Below are 25,962 nucleotides of genomic sequence, written 5' to 3'. Positions count from 1 at the left end.
TCCCAATAATGGCAAATGGACTAGGCCAGGAGTAACACTCAAGACAGCAGTTGTGTGTGAAGAGTTCAAAAACTTGTTGGAAAAATGTGAAGAATGAACTTACTCACTTTCAGTGCAAATGGGACAGCATCCTTTTCGGTTGAGGATCTTTCCCTAAATGGGATAAATATAAACAATATTTAATGGCAGGGGGAACACATCTGGAGCAATGGTCACAGTTTGAAAGTATAGAAAAATGTGGAAAGCCATTCAAAACTTTCCTTCTGCAGCTATGTATCTGTATACAAATCTGCAACCAATCTACTATATATTTTGGAAAGCAATTTGTTTGCCCATTTGTTTGTTGTTGTTCTCTATAAGCTTGGACACCTCTCAAGGTAACGTCTCCAAACTTGGCATGAGGCTTCCCAAGGTGGGATTGATGTTTGGGTGCGAGGACCATTTTGAATGAAAATGTGACTGTGGTGTGACTATACCCATATTTTGGGATAGGTTTGTCAAGATAATTGTTAATTTCAAGATATTGTTGCCAAACCCAGCACAGGATTTCCTGAGATGGGGGTGGCAGACTTTGTCACTGTTTGGCTGCCGGGTGCCATTCTGGATCAAGAAGGAAGACTGAAAGATCACTTTAGCACGACTTCACACATTTCTTGACACAGAGTCAGCCTCCTTTCGAGATATAAGTGCCAAACTCAGAGCGAAGGTTCTTGAGTTGGAATGGTGGTCTTTTTTGTTGTTGAAACTACAGGAGCCATTTTGAATCAAGATGGCAGACTGAAATGTAACTTTGGCATGACTTCACCCAAAGGTTCAACTGCCACTCAAGATATTGTTACCAAACTCAGGACAAGGGTTCCCAAGGTGGGGGTCCTGACCGACATTTGGATGCCAGGTGCCGCTACGAATCAAGTTGACAGACCAAAACATGAGTTTGGTGTGACTTCATCTGATTTTTGGCACAATGGGCCCAAATTCACAAATTACACTATCCATTTTAAAAACACAATTTATCTATTTTTTGCTTTCTCAAAGGTCATGTCTATTCCTGCACTTTTTTTGGGGGGGTGCACTAGATGATCCTCATTTTCATTTCCAAATCTACAATTCTATGGTTCTATTGTTTTCATAATGTCAGTTAACATCATGCTCATAGCATCAGCTAAGACTATAGTGGCTCCCATATTGGGGTAGTAGAAGCAAAAATAAACTTGGTTAGTATTAAAAATAATAATAATTCAAAAATACTCAATGAAGTATATTCAGATTATTATATACCATACATATTAGGGGCATATTAGTTGCATTGACACATGTTTCTTTAGCATTCAGCATTTAAATAGTGAACAATTTACACAGGCTTCAAGGTAACACAGAAGAAAAGCAAAGTTAAACACTTTCGCAAAGAAAAATGGTAAAGGGAAAGGCAGACAGCCCAAAGAGGCACATTGACTATTGGTGCTTATCTAAAACATACTCTATGATTGTCACTTAAAAGAAGCAAAATTAGCATCAGTAGCAAGAATGTTCCAGAACTTCCTCCAGCCACCACCAAGTCAGGACAGGTTGAAGGTGTCTTGAGGTCTATTGAGCACTTCAAGCGTTTTGAAGAAAGTAGCAGGTAAAGAAAGTCTATTTGGAGCTGGCTTGCACACTCTTAATATAGTGGGTCAGTGCTTTGTGATACCTATAGAAGAATACCTATAGAAGAATAGTAGTGAAGACCTGGTCAACCTGGTGTGATATAAACAAAGCTTTTTCCACAAGCAAAGCTCTAGCTGTAAGGCTATGCAGAGTGTTGTGTGCCTTATGCTTGCAGGTAAAAATAGAGCAAAGGGTGGAAATTGCAAATTGCGCCATGATCCAACGCTGACAGGTTGAAATTTGAACTGCAATAAGAAAGGCCATGGAGAGTTGGAAGAATTTGGAAGTCGAAAAGAAGTGTGGGGAGGTCTAAAGAACAATGGGGGGTATTGAAATTTGATGATTAGGATATTGGAGAAAGAAGGGAAAGATCATAGAGCGAGAGGGAGACTCACTCAGACACGTACGAAGACTTTTTAATGCAGGTATTTTGCCACATGGGGTCACCAGCCAATTTCTGCAAGCATAGGGGACTGAAGGAGAGAAAGACTCTCCTCCTGCAAAGAGGGGAGGGGTTGTGGGCAGGAGCCGAGCTCCGCCTCAAGCAGGGGGCATTAGCCCCTTGCCACCCACTCACCTGGCTGGCACACCACACCCACGGGCAAGCGCCCAACCAGGTGCCTTGGAGGGGGCGTGGACGACAGCTTAACTTGCTGCTGCGCCAGCCACGTGGCCTCACTTTTTGCCGTCCCGTTGCGAGTCAACAGGATCGTCCTCTTTGCTGCAGGAGCCAGGGAAGTATTTCCGAGGCTTAGAGTCGGGGAGATCGTGCAGGTGCCGCGTATTTTGCTTCGCTTATTGGCTGGCTGTTTTATTCTTATTCGAGCTTATTTCGGTGATATTGGAGTACTGGCTTACTTTATCTTTGTTTGCCCACGTTTACTCTATCCTCCGCCCCCCCCCCCACTAGTGCCAACAATTCTTTTCCGTTTCCTTTCTGTGCGACTTGGAGTTTGTCACTTTGTGTGAGGGGTGAGTGCGTGTACTTCCTCGCGCTCTGCTGCAGCAGCGCCAGCTAATCTTTACCTTCCTGAGCAGGGCGAAATTGGATTCGCCACCGTGTGTGTGAGCTGGGAGTGGGTGAAACTATCCGCGACTCTGACTTCGCCACTGTGTGTGTTGTGAGTGGGTGACTGAGCTTTCGTTTGCTTCGGTGCCCTGTTCTTTCCCCCCGGCGCCTCCGCAACTTGGAGCGGGGCGACTTTGAGTTTGCCTCTGGTGTGGAAGGGCTAGGTGTGGCCATCGCCTACGCCTTCAATTTTTGGGTATCCGGCGGTCGTGTATTCTGTCTGATGCCTGTCTGGCGGGGGGCCATGGCACGATCCTCGGTGACATAGGGGAGAGCTTATAGTTGGATTAGCATCAACAGGCTCCACCTACTGGTGAATAGACCCCCCTTTTTGACTCACCCCTCTCCGAGTGGGTGGAGTCAACTGACGTGATCCAATGCCTAAGCCAATACCTTTTCACTTGCTGTAATCAATAAAGTTGTGGCCTTTTCTTGCCCATTAACCTTATATCACGTGTCCGTGTGTTTTCATTCCACTACGCGGGGATCGGGTCCTCGAACCACAAATTGGAGTTTTGGTTCCAGGCAGCCATTTTTGAATGGTAACGATATCCCCTGTTGTAGAAAAAGTCTTGTAGCAATTGCTTCCAATTGTTGAATGGAAGCCTCGTGAGCATTTCCTTCGCTTTTATTTTTTTAAAAACTAACAAACCTGAGTCGTATCATTTCTTTTTGTGTGGTCTGGATTCTGTGTCAGTGCTTATAGTGAAACAGATGGAACTTGACCACCTTAATTGAAGCTAAGTCACTTCCTGGATCCAATTTGCCTATAATGTCTTTTAAAAACTGATGTTTTAGACTTCCAGAAAGTGGGGGAAAGAACCTAACTCCATCACCAGAGGCTGTGAACACACTATACCTTTAAAGCACATTTGAAGCACATTTCCCCCCTCAAAGAATTCTGGGCAAGGTAGTTTACCCTTCACAGAATTACAATTCCCAGCCAACCCTGAAAAAACTACAGTGCCCAGAATTCTTTGACAAGATAAATGTGCTTTAAAATTGTGAGTACCGTATTTTTCGCACCATAGGACGCACCGAACAATAGGACGCACCTTGTTTTAGAGGGGGGAGAACAAGAAAAAAAAATTCTCACCCTCTCTGCCCAGCGCCCCTTCAGCGAAGCGGCAGGCGGCGCTGCACAGAGAGGGGGAGAATTTCCCCCCTCTTGTTTTCCCGCTCTAAAACAAGGTGCCGTTTAAGGTGCGTTCAGACGCCTTCAGGCGGCTACCTTGGAAGCCTGGAGAGCGAGAGGGGTTGGTGCGCACCGACCCCTCTCACTCTCCAGGCTTCAGGTTCCTTTCGACCTGCTCTTTGGGGCTGGCGGGGGGAAGCCCACCACCAGCTGGAGAGGTGGCGCAGGGCTATAGAGGCTGCTGCAATAGCTGTGTGTCACCTCTCCAGCCGGGAGAGGGTCGCTGGGGGCTTCTTTAGCCCCACGCGCGCTCTCCCAGCTGGAGAGGTGGCGCACGGCTATAGAGGCTCCTGCCATAGCTGCTTGTCACCTCTCCAGCTGGGAGAGAGTCGCGGGGGGCTTCTTTAACCCCGCGCGTGCTCTCCCAGCTGGAGAGGTGGCGCGCGGCTATAGAGGCTCCTGCCATAGCTGCGTGTCACCTCTCCAGCCGGGAGAGAGTCGCGGGGGGCTTCTTTAGCCCCGCGCACGCTCTCCCGGCTGGAGAGATGGCGCGCGGCTAAAGCGGCTGCTGCAATAGCTGCGTGTCACCTCTCCAGCCGGGAGAGGGTAAGCGGGGCTTCTTTAGCCCCGCGCGCGCTCTCCCGGCTGGAGAGAATAGCTGCGTGTCACCTCTCCAGCTGGGAGAGGGTAAGCGGGGCTTCTTTAGCCCCAAGCGCGCTCTCCCGGCTGGAGAGGTGGCACGCGGCTACAGAGGCTCCTGCCATAGCCCCGCGTCACCTCTCCAGCCAGCAGAGGGTCGCGGGGCTATGCTGTCTTCGCTCCATAGGACGCACACACATTCCCCCTTCATTTTTGAAGGGGAAAAAGTGCGTCCTATGGTGCGAAAAATACAGTAAACGGGGCTCTGTTGCTTGCAGTTTCGGGGTATGTTTTGAGGACAGAATATGTTTTCCTGTACTCCTGGCTTAGTGGAGAGTCAAATGCCATTTTAATCTCATCTGAATCTGTAAATTATTCCTGCGTTTTGAATAAAGACAAGGCTCAGTTCTTTACTTGATATGCTGAAGAGGCCAAACCTTTGTAACAACTTCTGGCAGGAGTAGCAGTGGCTAAAATTAAAAAAAAACCCACACATGTGGCATGGTGGGTTGTTTTTTTTTTTTTTTAAGCTCCAGTAAAAATCTTTATTAAAAAAGTAGCTTAATTAATTTCATTGGAATTAGCTCGAATGGAGAAGATTTAAAGTGCTCCTTTGTGTGTCTCCGGGGGCTTGGGCAGGTCCAGTGGGATTTTTGAGTTTTTTTCTTTATAAAGCAGGCTCCTTACACCATACCTAAAAAGGCTTCTCAAAACTACCTTGGTTTTTACAAGTGATTCTCCATGTGGCTTAAGCAACAAAAGGCCAAAGCCCCTCTGGGTGCATGGAACTACCAGTAGTTGTGCTGATCTTTGGATCCCAGCCAACGAATCTAATTAAGAAGTCAACCTTTGGTGGCTAGATGGCTGTGCATGAAGTCCAAACCTGAGGTTGCAATTTGTTTTGCTCCAACAAGTCATCATCAGTAAGTCAAGAACAACCACTGGCTATATATTGTGGTTTGCTGAGAACTATACAAACCACAGAGCCTAGGACTTGCTGATCAGAAGGTTGGCAGTTCGAATCCCAGTGACAGGGTGAGCTCCCATTGCTCGGTCCCTGCTCCTGCCAACCTAGCAGTTCAAAAGTACATCAAAGTGCAAGTAGATAAATAGGTACCGCTTCGGCGGGAAGGTAAACGACATTTCCGTGTGCTGCTCTGGTTCGCCAGAAGTGGCTTAGGTCATGCTGGCCACATGACTCGGAAGCTGTACGCCGGCTCCCTCAGCCAGTAAAGCAAGATGAGCGCCGCAACCCCAGAGTCGGCCACGACTGGACCTAATGGTCAGGGGTCCCTTTACCTTTACACAAAACAGAACCCTTGATTTGGGCATAATACAAAGCCAGAGAGCATGGTCTCTTTTCTCCACGCACAAGTGGGAAGGAATGAAGCAATCCAGAAGGACACAACCAGGGTTAGCCATTAACTATAGTTTATGTGGCACATGAAGGAGGCATCTGCAGTCGAGAGAGAGAGAGAGAGAGAGAGAGAGAGAGAGAGAAAGAAAGAAAGAAAGAAAGAAAGAAAGAAAGAAAGAAAGAAAGAAAGAGATATTTCTCTCTTTATAGCTACTGTCTGATCCTGTCAACTGGAGATGTTAGGAATTGAACCTGGAAATGCAGCTATGTTCCAGCCACTCCCAATTTCCTTAGATGGGACAATTTCTTTATACACACACACTTTAGATGGGCTGCCCTATAACAGAAGTTTTGTGGATAGCATACAAGATGGAAAAGAACCTTGTTTTAAATAAAAGAAAAACCAATTACAATAAAACTACTATAAAATGTATCAAATAAAACATAATTATAGTATCAAAAAGACCACTTTTAAAACAGAGAGTGGAGGAACATATCCCCTCGGTATTAAATCAATTAAAAACACAAAGCAGAGCAATAAAAATTGACAGAGCTAAAACTGCCCTAAACCACCACTTAAATTAAAAAGCCTGGAGGAACAGAGAAATATTTGCCTGCTGCTGAAAAGACATTACAATTGGCGGCAAGTGGACCTCACTGAGGGGGACTTTTCCCACACAGTCATCCACCATGAGGCCTGATTTGGCAGAGGCAATTGCAGAAAGGGCGTCGGATGCTAACCTCAAGGAACAGGTGTGGGAAGAGACGATCCTTCAAGCATCAAGGTCCCAAGTAGCAAAAGCTGGTAAAGGTCAAATACAGCACTAAGATATGCCAGGCTGATCTCTGACTGGAAGCCTTACCTTTGCACCTAAGCACATAACCCCTTGGTCATCCTTATGTTGTTCTTCTAAGCGGTGCAGAATATTTTAATTATCCACATCCCTCCCTGGATTTCTAATCAAATACTTGCAAATTCTCCTCTTCACTTGGAAGACGACCAGCTCAGCACACAGCACATCACTGTAATTACCTCTAGTGTGCCGAGTTGTAAGGATGAAATACATTCTGCACATGCTCACAAGCACATCCTTCTACATTACCATGTTACTTATTTTCCAGCCTTGGTTTTGAAACCTTTCATATTAAAAACCTGCCTTCAAAGCCACTGTGATATAGCAGCTAGAGGGCTGGTCTTATCACAACTCAACCATAAAGTCTGGTGACCTTGGATCTTAAGTCATCCGCTCTCTCAGCGCAACCTACTCCGCAAGTTTGTTGTGGAGGCACCACCCTGAAGGAAAAGCAGACAATGGGAAAGCTATTATAAAAGTAGGAATATAACGACTACATAGTGCTGACACCAACTCACAATCTGGTGCCCAAGAAAAGCAGCCAAGGTGCTGTCATTTTGCCGAGTTGCTTCCTTCAGTATAAAGCACCTGTTGTAATAAATCACCTTCATGTCCTTTTAACGGGGGTGCTACAACGCACTCCCCCCCTTCCAATCACCGTATCCGCACGGGAAGGTTTTAACTGGGCAAACTAGACTAGCACGGCTGGGAGGTACGTAGCTGAAAAAATGCCTCTCCGTTGCACTGGATAGTCTTACCTCAGTGTTTTCATAAAAGGGCTGCAGCCATCAAGGAAGCTGCAAGTGGAAGGAATTCAAGCAAAATTAGGGTATGCCAGCCAACCTGCTATGGCTGGTTACCTGAGCCACCATGCTGGCACAGGAGTCTGTTTTTGTCTTGTCGAATAAGGAAGCCCATTATTACTAACATGTGCTGCTAGAGTTCGTTAGCACTGAAGGCTCCCTTAGGAGCAGCCTATGAGATGCAATTCCAATTTTGCCCATGAATATTTATAAGCAGACCACATTTGAGAATCTATGAATTTTGTAGGATATTTTATTCTTCCCCTCATTTTATGAGAGTTTCAGTTTTATATCAAGCGCTATCCTTTTATTTTTCGTATTCTTTTGAAAAGACAGAACTAATTAGGGTTTCTTTCTTTCTTTCTTTCTTTCTTTCTTTCTTTCTTTCTTTCTTGGTGGTGGTGTTCCATTGTGCAACAGCAGCAGCTGCTGTTGTTTTGTACCTCATTTGGCACTGGAGTACGACCAGCAACTTTTCTTTCTGTTTGTAAGAATAGCAGATGTGTATGAAAAAATTCAATACTGTCCACGTTAGGCATGGGACACAGGCCCCAGAGTAAATCCGAAGCCCAAATTCGTAGGCTCAAAATGTATCCACAGAATAAATCTCTCCAAAGATTGCCATACAACACAAACTAAGCCTTGAGTTGCCGCTGAATGCAAAGGACGATGGATAGGATTTTGGTAACCTGTTTTCAGGTCCGTATCAGACATCTGGCTACCAGCCTGGTTATCCACAGTGGGTCCAGAAAGAGGCTGAAATGGCTCAGCCTTCCAGCAGGTCCCAGGGCCCCTTCAGATATCAAATCACTGGGCCCATAACTCCAGGGGCTTCCACTTTTGCTGTTCCTCTCCTAACATGGATCATGCCTTCCTCACAGAGTCCAAAAAGGGGTCTAGGCCTGGGGGGGCTTCTGTTCATCTTGGACAAGTGTGGGAGTTTCCAAGTGCTCCTTGCACACTCCCCCTTTCTGGCATGTACACTGGATGACCCCTGACTCTAGCTACCAAAATAGCACAGAGCAGAGTTGGGCCCCTATACAGACAACGGGCTCAAAGTCCTCTGGACCCCAGTGCATCCAATGGCCCAATGAACATTGGAAGCTGCCTTACAATGTGTATTTCCTACATAGACTGGCAGCAGTTCTCTGGGCTTCTGACAGACGATGTTCCATTTCTAATTGGAGATTCCAGTTATTGAGCTTGAACTATCTACATGCAAGGCATGTGGTCTGCCACTCTACCAAGGCCCTTCTCCACAACCATCATCGGGATACAGAAGGCCTAATCGAGTCATTATTAATCCAGGAAAAAGGGGGTGGGGTACTCAGAAAAATTACAGGTTGTACCAAAATTAGGAGACATATTAACAGACACGTGTTGTTTCTCAACACTTTTAAAGAAAAATCTCAGCAAGGTTAATGGAGCTATCATCATTTTCAGTGCTCTGTATGTAGCCAAAATAGCACCATCCATGCACAAAAGGGATCATCATCAGGAGAGACTAGAAAATCAGAGGGGAGGGGATATAGAATGGAGTCTCGTGCAAGAGAGTATGGTTGGCTGGCTGGATCTTTGAAGAGGAGCAATCCACACTGCAATGTTTTCTATTGTTGCAGGTCCCAATTGTTAACACTACACAGTCACATTGCTACCAAACAGGCAAGCAGGTAACTTGACATCCATCAAACACCCATCTCAGTTTCCCCTGGGAAACCTGTCTAGAATAATGAAGACTTGCCAACTTTTAATTCTGGTGAATCGACAGGACCAGGGTAGAATGGCAGCAAAACACAGTGTCTGAAACTGCCTTGTGCAATGAACATTATCATTGGCATGTGCATTGTGAAATTACTAGTAACACATTCATTATGAACCACAGCGCCAACTGATTCTGCATAAAATTAGCCTCTCATTTTCATTTTTTCCACATTCATGAAATGCATTCAAATGTAATGTTATAGCTTCATCCCCCATCTCTCAAAACATAAAGATTAGTATTAGATTACTTAATCAGCCTTAACTCAAAATCAACAGGAAGTGATTTTTTTTTGTTGGGAAGTAATATGAGGCTACTTCAGATGATGAAGTCCATTATGGCTGATGACATGATGCTTTTACGATTCATGGCTCTAAAGAACTCTCTCTGAAAATACTGTGAAACAGCCTATCCATTATTTTTTGTAAGACCACGCCTCGCTTTCTTGAGCACAGAATAAGATACACGAGACACAAGCAGATAACCGTGGACACTGAAGTATAACGGAGTTCCCAAGAGTGTTAGAGGTACAAAGTAATATACTTTCCCTTTTGTAATTCCCTCTGGGAGGGGTACCAGGTAAGGTGCTTTTGAGACGTTTCTGAAGTGATTCTAATCTAGCAGGATTTCATTACCCTGCTTCAGTAACATCTACATGGCAAGACCATAGTTAAGTACCACATTCTCGATGCACAAATGTGCTTAGGCTCACACTTGCTCATCTTCACAGAGTAGAGGTACCCTGAAACTCACATGTACACATCTGCAGATAGTTGCTGCAGCTCTGGGATCTCTAAAACTCTCTAAAATCTCTCAAGAAATCTCTTTAACAGAAGGAAGCAATTGCAGGCAGCACTGAATTACGTTTTTGCTGTTTTGTTTGTGGAAGTGTTCTAATTATATTTTATACAGTATCAGCATTTGCCACACAACTGTGGGCAAATGAAGAAGAAGAAGAAGAGTTTGGATTTGAAATCCCGCTTTATCACTACCCTAAGGAGTCTCAAAGCGGCTAACAATCTCCTTTCCCTTCCTCCCCCATAACAAACACTCTGTGAGGTGAGTGGGGCTGAGAGACTTCAAAGAAGTGTGGCTGGCCCAAGGTCACCCAGCAGCTGCATGTGGAGGAACAGGGAATCGAACCCGGTTCACCAGATTACGAGTCCACCGCTCATAACCACTACACCACACTGGCTCCCAATGTGCTACTTTCTCCTTGCAAACACAGATGAATGCAAAGCTGAGGACATCAGTTTGTGGGACAGTCAACAGCAACGCCAAATTTGTCTACTAACCCTATATAAAGACTATGCAAATGTATTTACCACTTTCTTTACCTACACCCACCTATAGGAGCAGCTTAGCAGTGTACACTGAAATCCTTAGCACACTTGCATGCCAGCAAATTCCACTGAAATACTAGGGCATACTTCCAAGTAAGTAAATTTAGCCAGCTCCAAACATTTTAAACAGATACTTATTAAGCAAATCACCATGCCTATGGCACAAGACACCCAATGAAGGCACGTAAAGCGAGAAAGTTATATATATACCAGGCATGAAAGGAAAGAGCACCAGTTGATGTAAAACTGGGATTAGAAGTCACTGAATCAGAAAGAAATGTCTGGAGGAGAGCAGAAGAAACAGGGGGAAACGTGCTGTCCTGTTCTGAATATTTCACTCTGCCCCAGGACTTGGAGTCTCATTCTGGTTCTCCTTTTCCCAAGTCTGCGTAAACCAAGCCTGCCAAAGTTTCTACTGAAAAGCTCTATCAATTTATAAACAGGAGGAAAAGGACACACACTCACATGAGGGCAGCTGCTGACTGGAATGCACTGCTTCTTGCGACACTCAGTCTTGCCTTTCACACAAGCACAGATGGTGCAGTTAACGGAGGACCACATCTCTCCATCCTGCAGGAGGGAGAACATGATACAGCCATCAGCTGGGGCAGCAGAAGGAAGCAGTTCCAGTAATGCATCATCCTGTTATACAAGGAAAAAGCAACTCTCTCCCTGTTGGGGAGTTATGTCATTGTTTAGTCTAAATCACTTCTGAGATGTCCATCTCCACCCAGTTGGATTAAGGATGGAAGCTCATCAGGGATGGTTTTTCACTCTGATCCTTCCAGATAGAGGAGTTTTACTGTACGCTTAATGAAGACGTGTCAGAATTTTCTAGCAACATCCTGATTAGTTGCCTTTTCTCCTGAAAAACATTCGGGTTGTGATCACACAGTATCATGAACATCTCATTTGGGATGACATAATTATAAAAATTTGATTCAACATAGCCACTGTGATTGGCATGTTTAAGTTACCGCGCGTGAAAGTATTTGATAAAGATGTCAGGACACTGAAAATTTATTCCCAGATGTGGCATCGTTCTCCTTCAGCCCAGGAATGTACTTAATACTGAATTCAGATTTGGATTACTTACAGTGCAAAGGCAGACATCTGATCCACTAAACATCTGAAAATGCTTATAACAGATAGAGAACAAAAATTACCCAAGAATTTGAGCAGGTACAGAGCTCTGTGACTCCAAAGTGCTGCTTCAGAAATGCCCTGGCTTCCTTCCTTATGGACTGCTTGGGCCAAATACAGTTCTTAAAGCATTATTTTACCCATCAGAGGTCCAGCCACTGTTCCTTTTCTATCCAACTTACAGAAGCCTTCGATTTATTGGAAGGAAATGAAGGTGGGGCAGGTAGTAACAGAGTGCTGTGGATCAGTGTGGTGCAGAATACAATAAAAATGTGAGAGGAACCCATTTATTTATTTATTTATTTGTTTGTTTATTATCAAATGCTGACAGCTTCTATGAGCCACAGGTGAGAGCAGGGTGCACTGTGGGTAATCTGTCTCAAGATAATGACTGAGTACCTGACACAGGACACAGTCCTCTGGGATTTCTCAAGTTCTCTTGCAAAGTACTCATTCACTTTATTTGTGGCTTTCAGAAGACCATTTCCCAGTCAACTATTTCCCATGAATCATTTTTCTCCCTCTGCTACTCTACATAATATTTTAATAATATGAAGAAGAGAGACACTTGAGGAATTCAATTTATCGGAATTCTGATGTGAGCTGACCTCATCTGCACTCTTTAGACTAATGTGTGGATCAGAAAATAATCCGATTTTACACTTTTCTGAACTCTACGACGCCTTTCTTGGCTTTAAAATGACCCCCCTCAGATTGCTCAGTTTATAATCCCAGTTTTGAAAACTGAGGCAATAAACCAAGAAGTAGGGGACATATGGAAAAAAATAATTATTAACACATCTCAACAGACCAAAGCAAGTATTAAAGGCAAAACAAAATAAAGGCTATTTTCCACAAAACACAATGTCTATGGAACTACAAGAAACAGAGACAACTAACTGTATAATAGTTCAACCCTATACATATTTACTTAGAAATAAGTCTTATTATGCTCCATAGGCCTCTCTCCCTAGAAAGTGAATACAGCCTTAGGAAATAAGAATGATTGTGCACATTGACTATGCCACTGTAAGAGGCTGGACAGTCATTGTCTGCTGTTATAATTCTGATATTTTGTTCTGTGGAATACTAGTCTGGATCCCAAGATCTGAATTTTCTGCACCTGGAAGTGGTTTTTAGACACGAGTTTCTGGAACCCCAGACTTCAAATGCCTATTCTGAAACTGAGGTGTGTTTCAAAAGCAGTGTATGGCTTGGGCACTTGGGTTTAAAGAAAAAAATCAATCCTTTGTATGCACATGAAGTAGCTCTTTTGAGTACAAGTCAATATGATAATCACAAGGAGTCGTGTGTGTGTGTGTGTGTGTGTATAATAAAGAATGCATGTAAGAAAGAGACAATTGGCTGGTGGCACAATGGTTTTTCTGTGTGTAAGCACCAACTGAATGAATGAAGAGTAGTTCCTTTCAATTGACTATAAACAGGGTTTCCAGGACCTACGTACAGTGCAGCTTTGTGCAATGTGTGTAGGGGGGAATGCAAATTAATGAAAAGCAGCATTGGCTGAGTAAATACTATGTGCATAAGGGATTTAACTTTTCATCTGATCCCTGGATCTCTCAACACACAGATGGTCGACACAGTGTCAGAAATCAGTTCCAACGGGGGGGGGGGGAGAGAAATTCTGCATGGCTTGAAAAAACAAGCAGGCACCCAATAATATGGGAAGTGTTTTGGGAGGGAATCCCCAATGACCCTGGGTAGAAGGAGGGCAGGAGTAGATTAATACCGCATGCCTTCCCAACTCATGAAGCACTGCATGTATCTATAGCTGTGTACTTTATATCCAAAAAGGTGAATTCAGCTCCTATTGGCTCACCTGCGGGTGGGAGGAGAGGTTCCATTTTGCCTTTGTCTATTCAGCCATGCTCTATAGAGGCCACAGAGAAATACCGTATTTTTTGCTCTATAAGACTCACTTTTTCCCTCCTAAAAAGTAAGGGGAAATGTGTGTGTGTCTTATGGAGCGAATGCAGGCTGTGCAGCTATCACAGAAGCCAGAACAGCAAGAGGGATTGCTGCTTTCACTGCGCGGCGATCCCTCTTGCTGTTCTGGCTTCTGAGATTCAGAATATTTTTTTTCTTGTTTTCCTCCTCCAAAAACTGGGTGTGTCTTGTGGTCTGGTGCGTCTTATAGAGCGAAAAATGTGGTACCTTTACTATAGCTATTGGGATGTGCTAAGGAAACTGAATCACATCATTATAATGCATTTTATAGCACAGGGAAGCAGCACGGCTGTCTGCCTAGGCAGAAAGGAGTCAGTTTACCAGACTGCAGAAAGCTAATCTTTTTTCTATTTTATTTTAATTCCTTGTGTGGGAGCCTCTCTGCACTACTAAAAGATAAAACCACTGCTCTGGATTCATTGCAACCCGATGATTACTCAAGTGTTGCAATGATACCCGTGTGGGGCAGTTTCTTTTTTAAAAAAGGGCATTTACCCGGAAGATCTTGTTGCCAAACTTGCACACTTTTGTTTTCTCTGGGGACATGTACGAGACACACTCTTTGCAGCACTGCTCTTTGCCTTTAATGCAATCTCCAGGAGGTGAGCATTTCTTCTTACACACCACAGTGGAATCCTACATGGAAAGAGGAAGGGAGGGAGAGAGGGTGCAGATAAGAGGATGAAGAGGATAACATTCCCTCCTCAATTAGTGACTGGGTACATGAAGTGGTTGCTAAACTGATGCCACTATGGAGACAATGGAAGCTACAATAACACAGTAAGAATATCTACACAGATGTAACATGTATGGGGACTGACACAAGAAAAATGGCTAGGAACACTGAACCTTTCAGGCTGTGCCTACCCCATACACACACACACACAATCTTGTGCAAATTAATTGAAACAAAGCATGTTTTCTATCTTACTCGTAATCCTGTACTCAAAACAAACACAAAAAGTCAGTTGATCATTATGGTGTCGGAAGCCTGCAACCAATAGAAGGAATGATGCGCTCGCCACAATATATTGAGGTTCTACAAAAGAGAGTTATTCCAGAGCTGGAAAAGAGGTATCCTGACAGTACTGTGATATTGCAGCAGGACCTAGCCCCCTGTCACACATCGAAAGTGGTGAAGAAATTCATTGCAGAGCAGCAAATACAGGTACTTGATCGGCCAGGGAATTCCCCGGGCGTAAATCCCATTGAGAATTTGTGAGCTACAGTGGTACCTCTGGTTACAAACTTAATTCGTTCCAGAGGTCCGTTCTTAAGCTAAAACCGTTCTTATCCTGAGGTGCGCTTTCGCTAATGGAGCATCCCGCTGTGAGCGCCCCTCCAGCACACAATTTCCATTCGCATCCTGGGGCAAAGTTCGCAACCAGGAGCAGCTACTTCCAGGTTAGCGGAGCTCGTAACCTGAAGCGTTCGTAACCAGAAGCGTTTGTAACCAGTGGTACCACTGTATTTGCAAAAGTCGCCTCTGTGCTGTAGACTGTACGACTATGGAGAAGCTCATTCAGGAACTGATTCAAGTGTGCTACAGGGATCCGAAAATCAACAGTGACTGTTCGAAACTAGTAGACTCCATGCCAAACCCTGTTCAAATGCTGCTTAAAAATAGCGGAGGTCATATCCATTACTAATGTACGTATATGTGAGCTTTGTACCATAAACTACATTATTTGTTTCAATTAATTTGCACAAGGGTGTACACACACACACACACAATTTCTATACCACCCTTCATCCAAGGATCACAGAGTGATTTACATAAGAACACAAAAATACATAACATAGTGTTAGGGTTCCAAGGGGTTGCTCAAGAGCAAGCAGGCAAATGCCTCCCTGCTTGGCTGTGAAGCCTTGCTTTGGATGCCAAAATAAACTTTATCTGTCCAGAGCGCCACTCTCCCGTGGCTGGCTCATTCACTGGAAGAATCCATGAGTGGGCGGTCCTTAAACCTTCCCCAGCAGTTTCTTGACGCCCAGTCTGCGCCTCCCCTCTCGGCACGGAAGCTTACTGCGCAGGGAGGGCCGGGGTAACGGAGGACCTCTCTCCTCCCCGCTTTGCCCAGGCAAGGTGTCCTGGCACCGCCTCGCCTCCTCCGAGCCCTGCAGCTCCTCTCCACTGGAGGCGTGGTTACTCTCCTCCGCTGAGGAGGAGCTGCTTCCCACGATCTTTAGGGGCTCTCTGAAATCCATCCGGCTTTTCCCCTCTCCCCCCTGAGCCGATGGCAGTTCCCTGACGCATAGTAACACACAAAAACAGTACCCCACCCCCAGTTTAAAAGACCATAAATGGTTTAATTAGACAAAGGCCTGGGAGAAGAGGAATGCTTTCGCCTGGTGCCTAAAGATATATAACAAAGGCACCAGGTGAGTCTCCTTGGGAAGAGCATTGCACAAATGGGAAGCCCGTTCTCTCTTTTTTTATATATAGAATATTTATTAAATTTTCCAATTTTTAAAACAAACAAACAAAAACAAAACAAACAGAAACATTAAACAAAAACATAAAATTCATAAACCATACTTTTAAATTACAAATTTCTCAGACCTCCTCATACTTCTCCTTCTTGTATCCCAATTAAGATTATTTGTTCAGCAAATCCTTCATTTAAAGCATTACAGCTTGTAACATTACCTTATTTTTCAAACCCTTTTCCCCCCCATCTATGTTCTTATATATCATTACAGCTAGAAACCTCTCAATTTCAATCCAGCACCATCTAACTTTCTTAAATTTTACAATATTTCTGTAAATAGTCCTTGAATTTTTTCCAATCTTCTGGGAAGCCCGTTCTCCTGTTGCCACCTTCCGGGCTTCTCACGGAGGAGGCACAAGAAGGGCTTCAGATGATGTTACTTTACTAAGAGATGCATCTGAAAGTCAACGGGAGCAAGCACTGAAGCCCCCAAACTATAAAAGTATCACTGCTGTACCATGAAAATGACATGAAGAAGGGTTTACTACCTACTCACCCTGCAGGTACACTTAGTACAATTGTCGTATGCAAAAGAGGCTCCGTTGTCATAAACATCGCTGTGAAAGAGGCAGCTTCCAAATGGGAGATCAAACACTTTCCTCTGCCCTGGGAAATACAAACACAGGAAAAAGAATGTGATTTAAAGGGAGCTGCATCATCAACAAAGATAGCTATTGCTCATCTGCAAACTATTATTGACTGGATTGTTCTGTTTTAATCCATTTATACAGGATTTGCTTTTTATCCTTTTTTGAAGAAATTACCAATTACCTGAGGCAAAGATAGGGGACTATAAAACAATGTTGGCAAATCTCTATAAAACTTGTGGAGTGGAGGGATTCTAAACTACTTATTTGTAACAGCTTGCCTTGACACTAGACTTCTAGGTTCAATGGGGGAAATTGTTGATTCAATGTGAATGATTTTTTGAATAGAGGGAACTGAATTTTTGTTCATTTGCTAATTAGCAGGTCAGAGTATTGCTCTATTTATTATTTGAGTATTGTTAATATTGTTTACTACTATTTACATGGCTGGTATGTATTTTTCCATGGATGTCATATCAAATATTAATGTATTAGATGATTCCCCCTCTTCCTCCCTATGGTATTATGTACTGTATATTTTTCTTTGCTGGGTCACTTGGAGACCTTCGGGTGACAAGCGACTAAAAAGTTTAAATAAATAAATGTATGGATAAATGATAATCACATAAGACTATTGATCCATCTAGCCCATGGCCAGTGGCACTTCTGAGGGTCAGGTAGAGGGTTTTCCTAGCCCTGCTGCCAGAGATCTGTTTGAAAAATAATAGTAAACTCAATTATCTGGGTACCAGTCCTCATGTGGCCAAAATGGCATCACCCACAAGAAAGAGACATCAATAAGCTTGGTGAAACCCCAAGGTTTAAAGAACCACAATTTATTTATATTTTTGTGGGGGGGCAGCTAATGTGGGGAACCCAAACTGACTTTTGAAGATGAATATGGGAAACCCGAAGGGAGGGTTAGTGGAATGGAATATCTAGGACAGGAACACTATACACTGCAACATTTAGCTGCAGGTCTCACTTTTAATTACCGTATTTTTTGCTCTATAACACGCACCAGACCATAACACGCACATAGTTTTTAGAGGAGGAAAACAAGAAAAAAAATATTCTAAACGAAACAGTGGATATATGATTTTTGTGGTTCATGCTATGGCCACAGACATGTGATCTGACAGTGAGTTTGGAGTAGCCCAATGCAAAAATCCTGAGGATCCATGTGGATCCATGCTTTGTAACCACGTTTTTGCACCACTGTGGCCCCAGGCAACAGTGGGTGCGTGATTTTTTTGGTGCAAGATGTAGCCATGGACATGCTATGTGATCTGATGGTGAATTTGGGGTGACCCAGTGCAAAAATCCTGAGGATCCATGTGGATCCGTGCTTTGTAACCACGTTTTAAGTGGGGAAGGAAGGAAAAGCACTCAAAGGACAAGGAGCACGCGTGGGGTGGGTGGAGAAGGATGCTGCTAATAATGCAGGAGAGGAGTTTAAGGGGAGAAGAAACACGTGTGGGGTGGGTGGAGAAGGATGCTGCTAACAATGAAGAAGAGGGGTATAAGGAAAGAAGGCTCCTCTCCCCTCCCGCTTTGCTCCTTTAAAGAAGCAGGCTCTCTGTCCTTCTCTCCTCCCCACTCCGCAGCTCTTCTCCTGCTTTGCTGTTTCAAAGCGAGCCACGGAGGAGGGAAGGAAGGGGAACCATGGATCCTCTGCTCATGACTGCAGCAGATCCCCCCCGCCACCCGTAGGCATTCGCTCCATAACATGCACAGACATTTCCCCTTACTTTCTAGGAGGAAAAAAGTGAATGTTATGGTGCAAAAAATACGGTGATTGACCAACTAACCCATTTATGGACTGCTTCACAGCCTGCAACCAAAGGAAGCAGTGTAAAACAAGATAAAAAATTAGATAAAGTACAACCCCCCCACAAGTTCTAAAAACAATTAAAAACATCTCTACAAACACTAAACACAATAAAACAATTTCTACAAATGTATGATTAATATCCCATAAAAACAAAACAAAAAATGTATTGCAACAATGGAGTTGTCTTAGTTTAGGAGAAGCCAAGAATTGGACCTGGGTTTCATACACACAAAACCCATGTTTTATGGCTTGGCCTAACTTTAAAATGTGCTTCCATGCTCTTTACTAAGAATTTTGTTTTGTTTCATGAAGATGTAAAACTCTAAGGTCATACAAGACAACCCTTATATCTGATTAACCTCATACTTGTCATCATTTTTGACAAGTACTGCCATTTCAGGACTGAAGTACAGACAGATAAAGACAACATTTTAATGTAGATTTATTCCCATTTTACAGATTGAGGAAAGAAGGCAAAGTGACTGCAGCTTCCCCAAGGGTTCAGTTACACCAGTGCTACTAAACTACCTGGAAATAAACTTTTAAATGGCTGGGCTTTCTAGAGATGATTAGCATGCACAACTATACTGTACCAATAAGTATTTTTTGCTTTCAAAAGTTTCATTTCAAAATTAAGAGCTCACTCTGAACTCTATGATTTTGTCATACTTAAAGCAGACATGCTGATACCAGTAGGATTTAAATCGGTCATGACTTAAGCCCCATTTATACCTATGGGTCTACTCTGCACATGATGGGAAGTCTGGATTCAACCCTCTATTAGGATTATGAATAAAATCAGATAATTCCTGGGTGAATCATTACTCTGACCTAATTATTGGATGGGTTGTTGTAAAGATTGTTAAGGGTTTGGGTAGCAGTACTAACATAACACAACAGGCCAATAGCCTTTACAGGTTGTCTTGTAACAGAACCATCACAACACAGCAGATGTGTTGGAGAGGATTTAGATATAACTATGTATGTAATATCTGGAAACAATTGAGAGGAGACACATTTGCTTGCCACCTCAAAACTTGTTCTCCCTCACACCTGTTTTCCAGATTTCATCCCCATCCTACTGCCTCACACAAGCCCACAAACACATCTGCTGTATTGCACTGGAATGGAAAAGAGAATTGGCTGCAGTATGAAAAATCTCTGGGGACAGGGACACTTGCCTCTCTTCTAAGAATCTGGAGGCAAAGTCTGAGGAAGGTGGAAAGATCTTCCACAACGAGCTAGAAAAAGAAGATTCCTGTTGGATTAGACCAAAAGCCCATCTCAGTGGCCAACCAGATGTTTCTGGGAAGGCCAGAGGCAGAACTTGAAGGCATTAGTCCTTCTCCACAGTTGTTAACCAGCAATTGGTATCCAGAGGCTCACTGCCTCCGAATTTGGAGGCAGTGTCCAGCCATTATGACAAGTGCCCACTGATAGCTTCATCCTCCATTTTTTCTAATCCACTTTCAAATCCATCTCAACTGGTGGCAGTCACCGCATCTTGTGGCAGCAAATCCCATTAACTTTGTGCTGTGTGAAGAAGTACTTCCTTTTTCCTGACTGCAGACTGTTCTCTGAGCCAACTCCTGATGAAACCCAGATGCTGCAGAATAGGCAGGCATCTCCCAGTTGGTCCTCTCTTGGCCACATGAGAAGAGAAGCAAAGAGAAGAGAAGAGAAGATGGTGGCGCTAGAATAAAACTCATGCTAAATATGGTTTAGAGGTGTTCACATGAAAAATTGAAGGGGTTTAGTCTGAGAAGCTGAGGTTTCACATCCGATTAGACTTTTAGGTATGCTATCATGGACTAAAGGTTAGGGAACTCTCTCGCTTAAAACTACATCTTTTAGAATCAACAACACATCCCACAGAGCTTTGACAGACCACTGAGAGCTTCTTGGGAAAAGAGGCCCTCTCATTGAACTGAAGAGAATGGAGACAACCCTGGATGTGCAAAGTTCTTATATGTATATTACAGCACTTATATTCGTGCTGAAGCTAATATATTTCAGCACTTGAGTCTGTGTGCTTGGTATAAGACAAGTGCTCTGTCAGAGTCTGGTTTATAGTATATTTGTCACATTTTGGTTTGGAGTCAGTGTGCCTTTAACAAATCTCATCTACTGTGAACAGACGTTTGAATAATCCCCACCTGCAATGATATTGCCAATTCTTACAACAAGCACACGTCTTTAAAAACGGCTCTGTACATCCTGCAGAACAATCTCCTTGATGTAATGTTTTGAGTTAGAAAGCAGTAATCACAAAGTGATGATGTGCACCAGCCCAGAAGATAATTCAGTACAACTTTTATGGCATGCCAGCCAAGTCTTGCAGGATATGAAAAATCCCAGTCAACGCCAAGACTGTCCTATGAAAATCAGTTCAAGATGTTCAGAAATCCCATATGGGACAACACATCCTTTGCATTGCCGTGCATTGCATGAAAGCACATTATATTGGTCTGGCGAGGCTGGAAACAATAAATGAGTTATCTAGCTTGTTCACTAACAAAGCCTCTTGCATTGTTGTATCCTCCCAAAAGCCAGTTATATCATTCCATCTCCCTTTTATACTGCAGGTACATCTAGAAGCAAGCCATTTTGCCACCTAGAGCACATGCACCACCAGTTCAGCAGCAGCTAACAAGATGCTACAACTAGACCTACAACTTTCATCATCCCCAGCAAATCACTGCCAATAGTCGGAGATAATGGGAGCTGTATTACAACAACACCTGGAAAATGCCATGTAGGCGATGCCTGGCCCAGTTCAAGAGATGCTCCTCTGGAGTAGTGCTGGGTTTGGGGAGTGGCATCAGCTATATGCTGATGTCAAGGACTCTATTCTCATTATCACTGGAGCCACGGGGATGTCTTGCAGGTGTTGGATGGGGAGAGTAGTGGATAAAGGCCAACAAACTCAGGGTGATCCCAACAAGATGGAAGAGCTGTGGGGTGGTAGTTCTTGGGTCAGGGAACTGGGTAGGCAGCCTTTTCTCAATGGGGTTAGCTGTACTTTTCTGGAAGTACAGCTGCAATATTGGAAGAGTCTAACTAGCACACAGGATGTAAAGGCAATTACCATTAGCACGTAGAATCACAGAATTTTAGAGTTGGAAGGGACTCTGAGGATCATCTAGTACAACCCCATGCAATGCACAAATATGCAACTGTCCCATATGGGGACCAAACCTGCAACCTTGGCGTTATCAGCACTATGCCCTAACCAACTGAGCTGATATGCTTCCCCCCCCCCCACCCAATGCAAGTTGTGGAGATCCTTATTGGAATACTGATATAATCACAGAGTTTGAAGGGATCCCATGGATCATCTAGTCTGCACAGCAGTCAGCCGATTTCACAAATTCAGGGAATAATTCAATATCACACTAAAACAAATGTTCTATCAGAGCAAGCATATCTGCTTTTCTGATGGAACAACCTCCCCTTCCTCCTGCCACACACTGTTCGGGGGGGGGGGGTCACATAGCAGAGGAGAGGGGAGGAAGCCCTGTTGCGCTAGCAAGAGTCATTGCTCTGCCTCTTGCTAGCAGAACTATTTAACTGACCCCAACCCTCACTCTATATACCATTTTTGAACGCAAGGAAAGAATTCGTCACCTCCAGTTGGTTTTGTAAATTGATTACTGTTATAAGAATGGTTTTGTACTCATTTGTGGTTTAATAAATTAAATAACTAAATAAGTGAACAGATTTGTACTCTGAGGATAACCCATGATCCAACTTTGTCACTCCATCCCGGGAGCCTCAGTGGCACAGACTGCATCTTTCTAGCCTCAGATCATTCTCCAGCTGCAGTCATTCATGGATACAGTGGACTAGCCACATTTTCTCTCACCCTGGCAGCCTCCTATTTATATTATTGTGATGTACTCTCTGCAAGAGGCTTTATTGAAAGATGGTACAGAAATGATCATTAGTACAGAAGGCTGCCACTAAAATGTTCACTGGAGTAGCTATTAGGGATCATATACTGATTTTTAGGGACGCCGAAAATCGTGATTGCACAAGCGCGATTTCCAGCGTCTGGACATGCGCAGACGCGATTTTGGGTATCTGCACATGCGCAGACGCCATTTTTGGTGCCAGTCAACGAGTCCCCACGCCACACTGTGCTGGTTTAGCGCAGCGCATGGGGGACTTGCCAAGTGGGCGGCTCGGTTTGCGGGCAGCTCATGGGCTGGTAAAATGGTCTTTGTGGGCTGCATCCGGTCCATGGGTTGCCGACCCCTGATTTAAGGTGCCAGTGTTGACCTTAAACAACGTGGTACCAGGAATGTGAATAAATGCCTTCCTGCAGCAGCCTCACCAGATTCTTCAGTCCGGAAGGGAAGCCCTTTTTTTCTCACCTCCAGAATTTCTATATTTCTATACACTGGGTGGTGATATGGGACAGCGCCATCTGAGTAGTGACACACTGATTATGGAAAATCTTCCCCAACCCACCCAGAAATACGACTGTTTTATTAATGTATCTAATACAATTTATATACCACCTGACTGTAAAAAACAACAACCAAGCAAACCACAACTTTGCTAATGTTGCATCTGGATGTTAGTCTGTTTCTGCAAAACATTTTCAAGTGTATTACAGTTTTATCTGCTCTAATCATTGGATAGTTGTTGCCTCTTTTAAATATTATTTTAACCCACCCTGTGATCATTGGGTGAAGGGTGGGTTTAAGATGGTCTTAATAAATAAATAAAATACCATACAGCATTGCTCTCATTTGGGGAGAACAAAAACAGATCTACATAATAATCACATTTATTCTCCAAAGTAAATAGTACATCTGACATCTATACAAAACCAAATTTAAGTGGCCAACATTTGGCCTAATTCCCGATAAAGAAAAACAGGGGTGGGGGAATGAAAATAATCATGATAACACCATTGTAACAGATATAATTTTCTAACTATATTCCATTTATTTGATGCAATTGTTCTCTTTCAAAAATTTTCTGTGCTATATAACTATGCATAAGCTTCCTCAAGTGTCTGTGAGTTGTCTGAAAGAAAATGTACAGAGTACATGCAATATGCCTGTTTAAACAACCACTCACCCAAACATTTTGGGCAACACTGTCCGGATGGAGTATGACTGAGATGCTGGGGACATGAAAGAATGGGGCACACTTCCTGTATGCACTGTGTCCTGCCACCCTAAAAGAAAATAGGGTCAGTTAGAGAACGCATAGCTGAAGAACGCAGTGCAGCCTGAGCCACACTTCTCTAAACACACTTTAATTCAATGCTAATGTATTGAAAACACATCCAGCAGGAAAGATGAGATTTTCACCTATACAAACACTTCAAAAACAAGGCCTTCATAGGCCAAATCTTATGCAATGCATTTCAGCATATTGTAACATCCACACCATATGAAGCACATATGATACACACAGTTTCCTAGAAAAAAATCCTGGATAATTTGCTTTGTTATGGATGCTGGGAGTCCACCTGACACTGATACTGAAACTGTGCACACACACTGTGCAAAAGAATGAAATATCGTTATTCCCTCTTCTTTCTCCCCCCTTCTCTCTGCCCTAATCTCACAATGCCTATGACAGCAGCATCCAGTGCTTTTTTTCTGGGGGGGGGGCGCAGGGGTACGTATACCCCTAAACCATAGCTGTCAACTTTCAGATTTGAAAATAAGGGATCAGCAGCCTCACCAGTCTCAGAGACAATCTATGGGATATCTAACAATCCGGGATAGCAACGGGAAGCATTGGGAAACGGTGCTAGAATAAGGGAATTTCCCACAAAAAAAAGGAAAGGTTGACAGCTATGCCCTAAACATTTTGTGAATCTTTGTACTTTTGTCCATTTACCATATTTATTTCCCCCAATTTGAACTATAAAATGGTGGTTTTCTTGAGTCAAAATGAGAGTACCCCTAAACTTTTTTTTTTTAAGAACAAAAGCACTGGCAGCATCTCATACCAAATGTAACTGACCTGCTCTTATTAATTGAAAACAGAGACGTTCCATGTACCTTTGTTATCCATTAAAATCTTTCTTTTCTTTTTTCATGGAGTTACAAAAGGAGTTAAATTTGGTTTCAGGTTTGAAACTGTTACTTTATTTTATTTCAAGCCGTCTTTCTATAATCTTGTGACTTCTCCCGAGGGAAAGTTGGATCCAAAGACAGGAGAGGCAGACTGGTGCCTCCACACCAGTCAATTGCTGCTCTAAATACTACCACTGTGAGGGGAAACACAGAGCTAAAAACGAAGGCAAAAATCCCCCATAAGCTGTAATGAAGCAGGCACTGAGAGATGAGAAAATAATAAGGGAACACGAGGCCGGATTTTGAGAAAGACTGTTTTTAAAAGAATAAAGAGCTATCCTTGGAGTTATACGGTACAATGTAGAATAAAGGTCTTGGGAATAAAATAGAGAGGGTGAAGGTCAAACTGTGAAAGAAATATTGTTTTGGCCAACCCAGCCCTTTAAATGAAATATTATCAACAAGTATATAAGCACAGAGGGGCCCTAGTCAGGAAGCACAGTTCATCTGCTGGGCGTTGTGCATACAGAGAAAAGATTGTCTCTACTACCAAACAGAGCTATCAGCCTAAACAATACAGTCATACCTCGGGTTACAGATGCTTCAGGTTGCATTTTTTCAGGTTACGGACGCGCTGAAACCCGGAAGTTCCGGAACGGGATACTTCTAGGTTTCGGCAGTCGCACATGCGCAGAAGTGCCGAATCGCAACCTGCGCGTGCGCAGACGCGCCACTGCAGGTTGTGAACGCTGCGGGTTGCATGGCGAGTTCCCGCCCCCCACCAGGAAAATAAAGAGACGAGACACCATAATTTAAGGTTAAATGGGCAAATTAGGCCACAACTTTATTGAATTCAGGAATGAGAGGCATTGGCTTAGGCATTGGTCCTATCGACTATCCGGCTCCAGCCCATTTGCTGGAGACACGGGGAAGGGTTAACACTATATCGGGGGAGTCTCCTGCCGAGGCACGTCGACTAGGAGCTCCCCCGGGTCACCGCTCTGGGGCGTGCCTTTGGCCCTCACCTCCATAAGGAGTTGTGACGAGTTGCTACGAGGTAGGCGAAAAACCAAAGGCTGTAAATCGCCAATTGGGAAAAATTCCTACCATGCCCCTTGCGGCGACAGACCGAAGTCCATAGCAAAGTCAGAGACCTACCTAATACCCACCTAAAGGGAGGGGGGTGGGAAAACGTGGGGGCTAGCCGGCGAAAAGAGGGCGAGCCCCCTCTGCGCCGGCCCTAAATAGGGCAGGCCACGCCCCCCCAGCCAGCCGATTGGCGTCCACTGTA

General features: G+C 43.8%; 1 protein-coding gene across 4 annotated transcripts in view; it reads right to left on the bottom strand.

Moving 5' to 3' along the window:
* BMPER (BMP binding endothelial regulator) overlaps positions 1–25,962 on the bottom strand; it is a 177,140-nt gene that overhangs the window by 62,685 nt on the left and 88,493 nt on the right. For 2 of the 4 annotated variants that reach the window (XM_053409549.1, XM_053409550.1), the window contains 5 exons: positions 23,719–23,818; positions 16,703–16,812; positions 14,210–14,350; positions 11,069–11,173; positions 108–153 (listed from right to left, as the gene is read on the bottom strand). In XM_053409549.1, coding sequence (XP_053265524.1) covers positions 108–153; positions 11,069–11,173; positions 14,210–14,350; positions 16,703–16,812; positions 23,719–23,818 — 502 coding nt within the window. Of the gene's footprint in view, positions 1–107; positions 154–11,068; positions 11,174–14,209; positions 14,351–16,702; positions 16,813–17,418; positions 17,504–23,718; positions 23,819–25,962 lie in introns of all 4 variants that reach the window. The other 2 variants (XM_053409547.1, XM_053409548.1) reach the window with 2 other exon arrangements.

The sequence above is a fragment of the Podarcis raffonei genome, chromosome 12, assembly GCF_027172205.1.
Source record: "Podarcis raffonei isolate rPodRaf1 chromosome 12, rPodRaf1.pri, whole genome shotgun sequence".
NCBI classification, from domain to species: domain Eukaryota; kingdom Metazoa; phylum Chordata; class Lepidosauria; order Squamata; family Lacertidae; genus Podarcis; species Podarcis raffonei.
The sequence above is the reverse complement of the archived record's forward strand: the minus strand, read 5'-3'. Positions and strand labels throughout refer to the sequence as shown.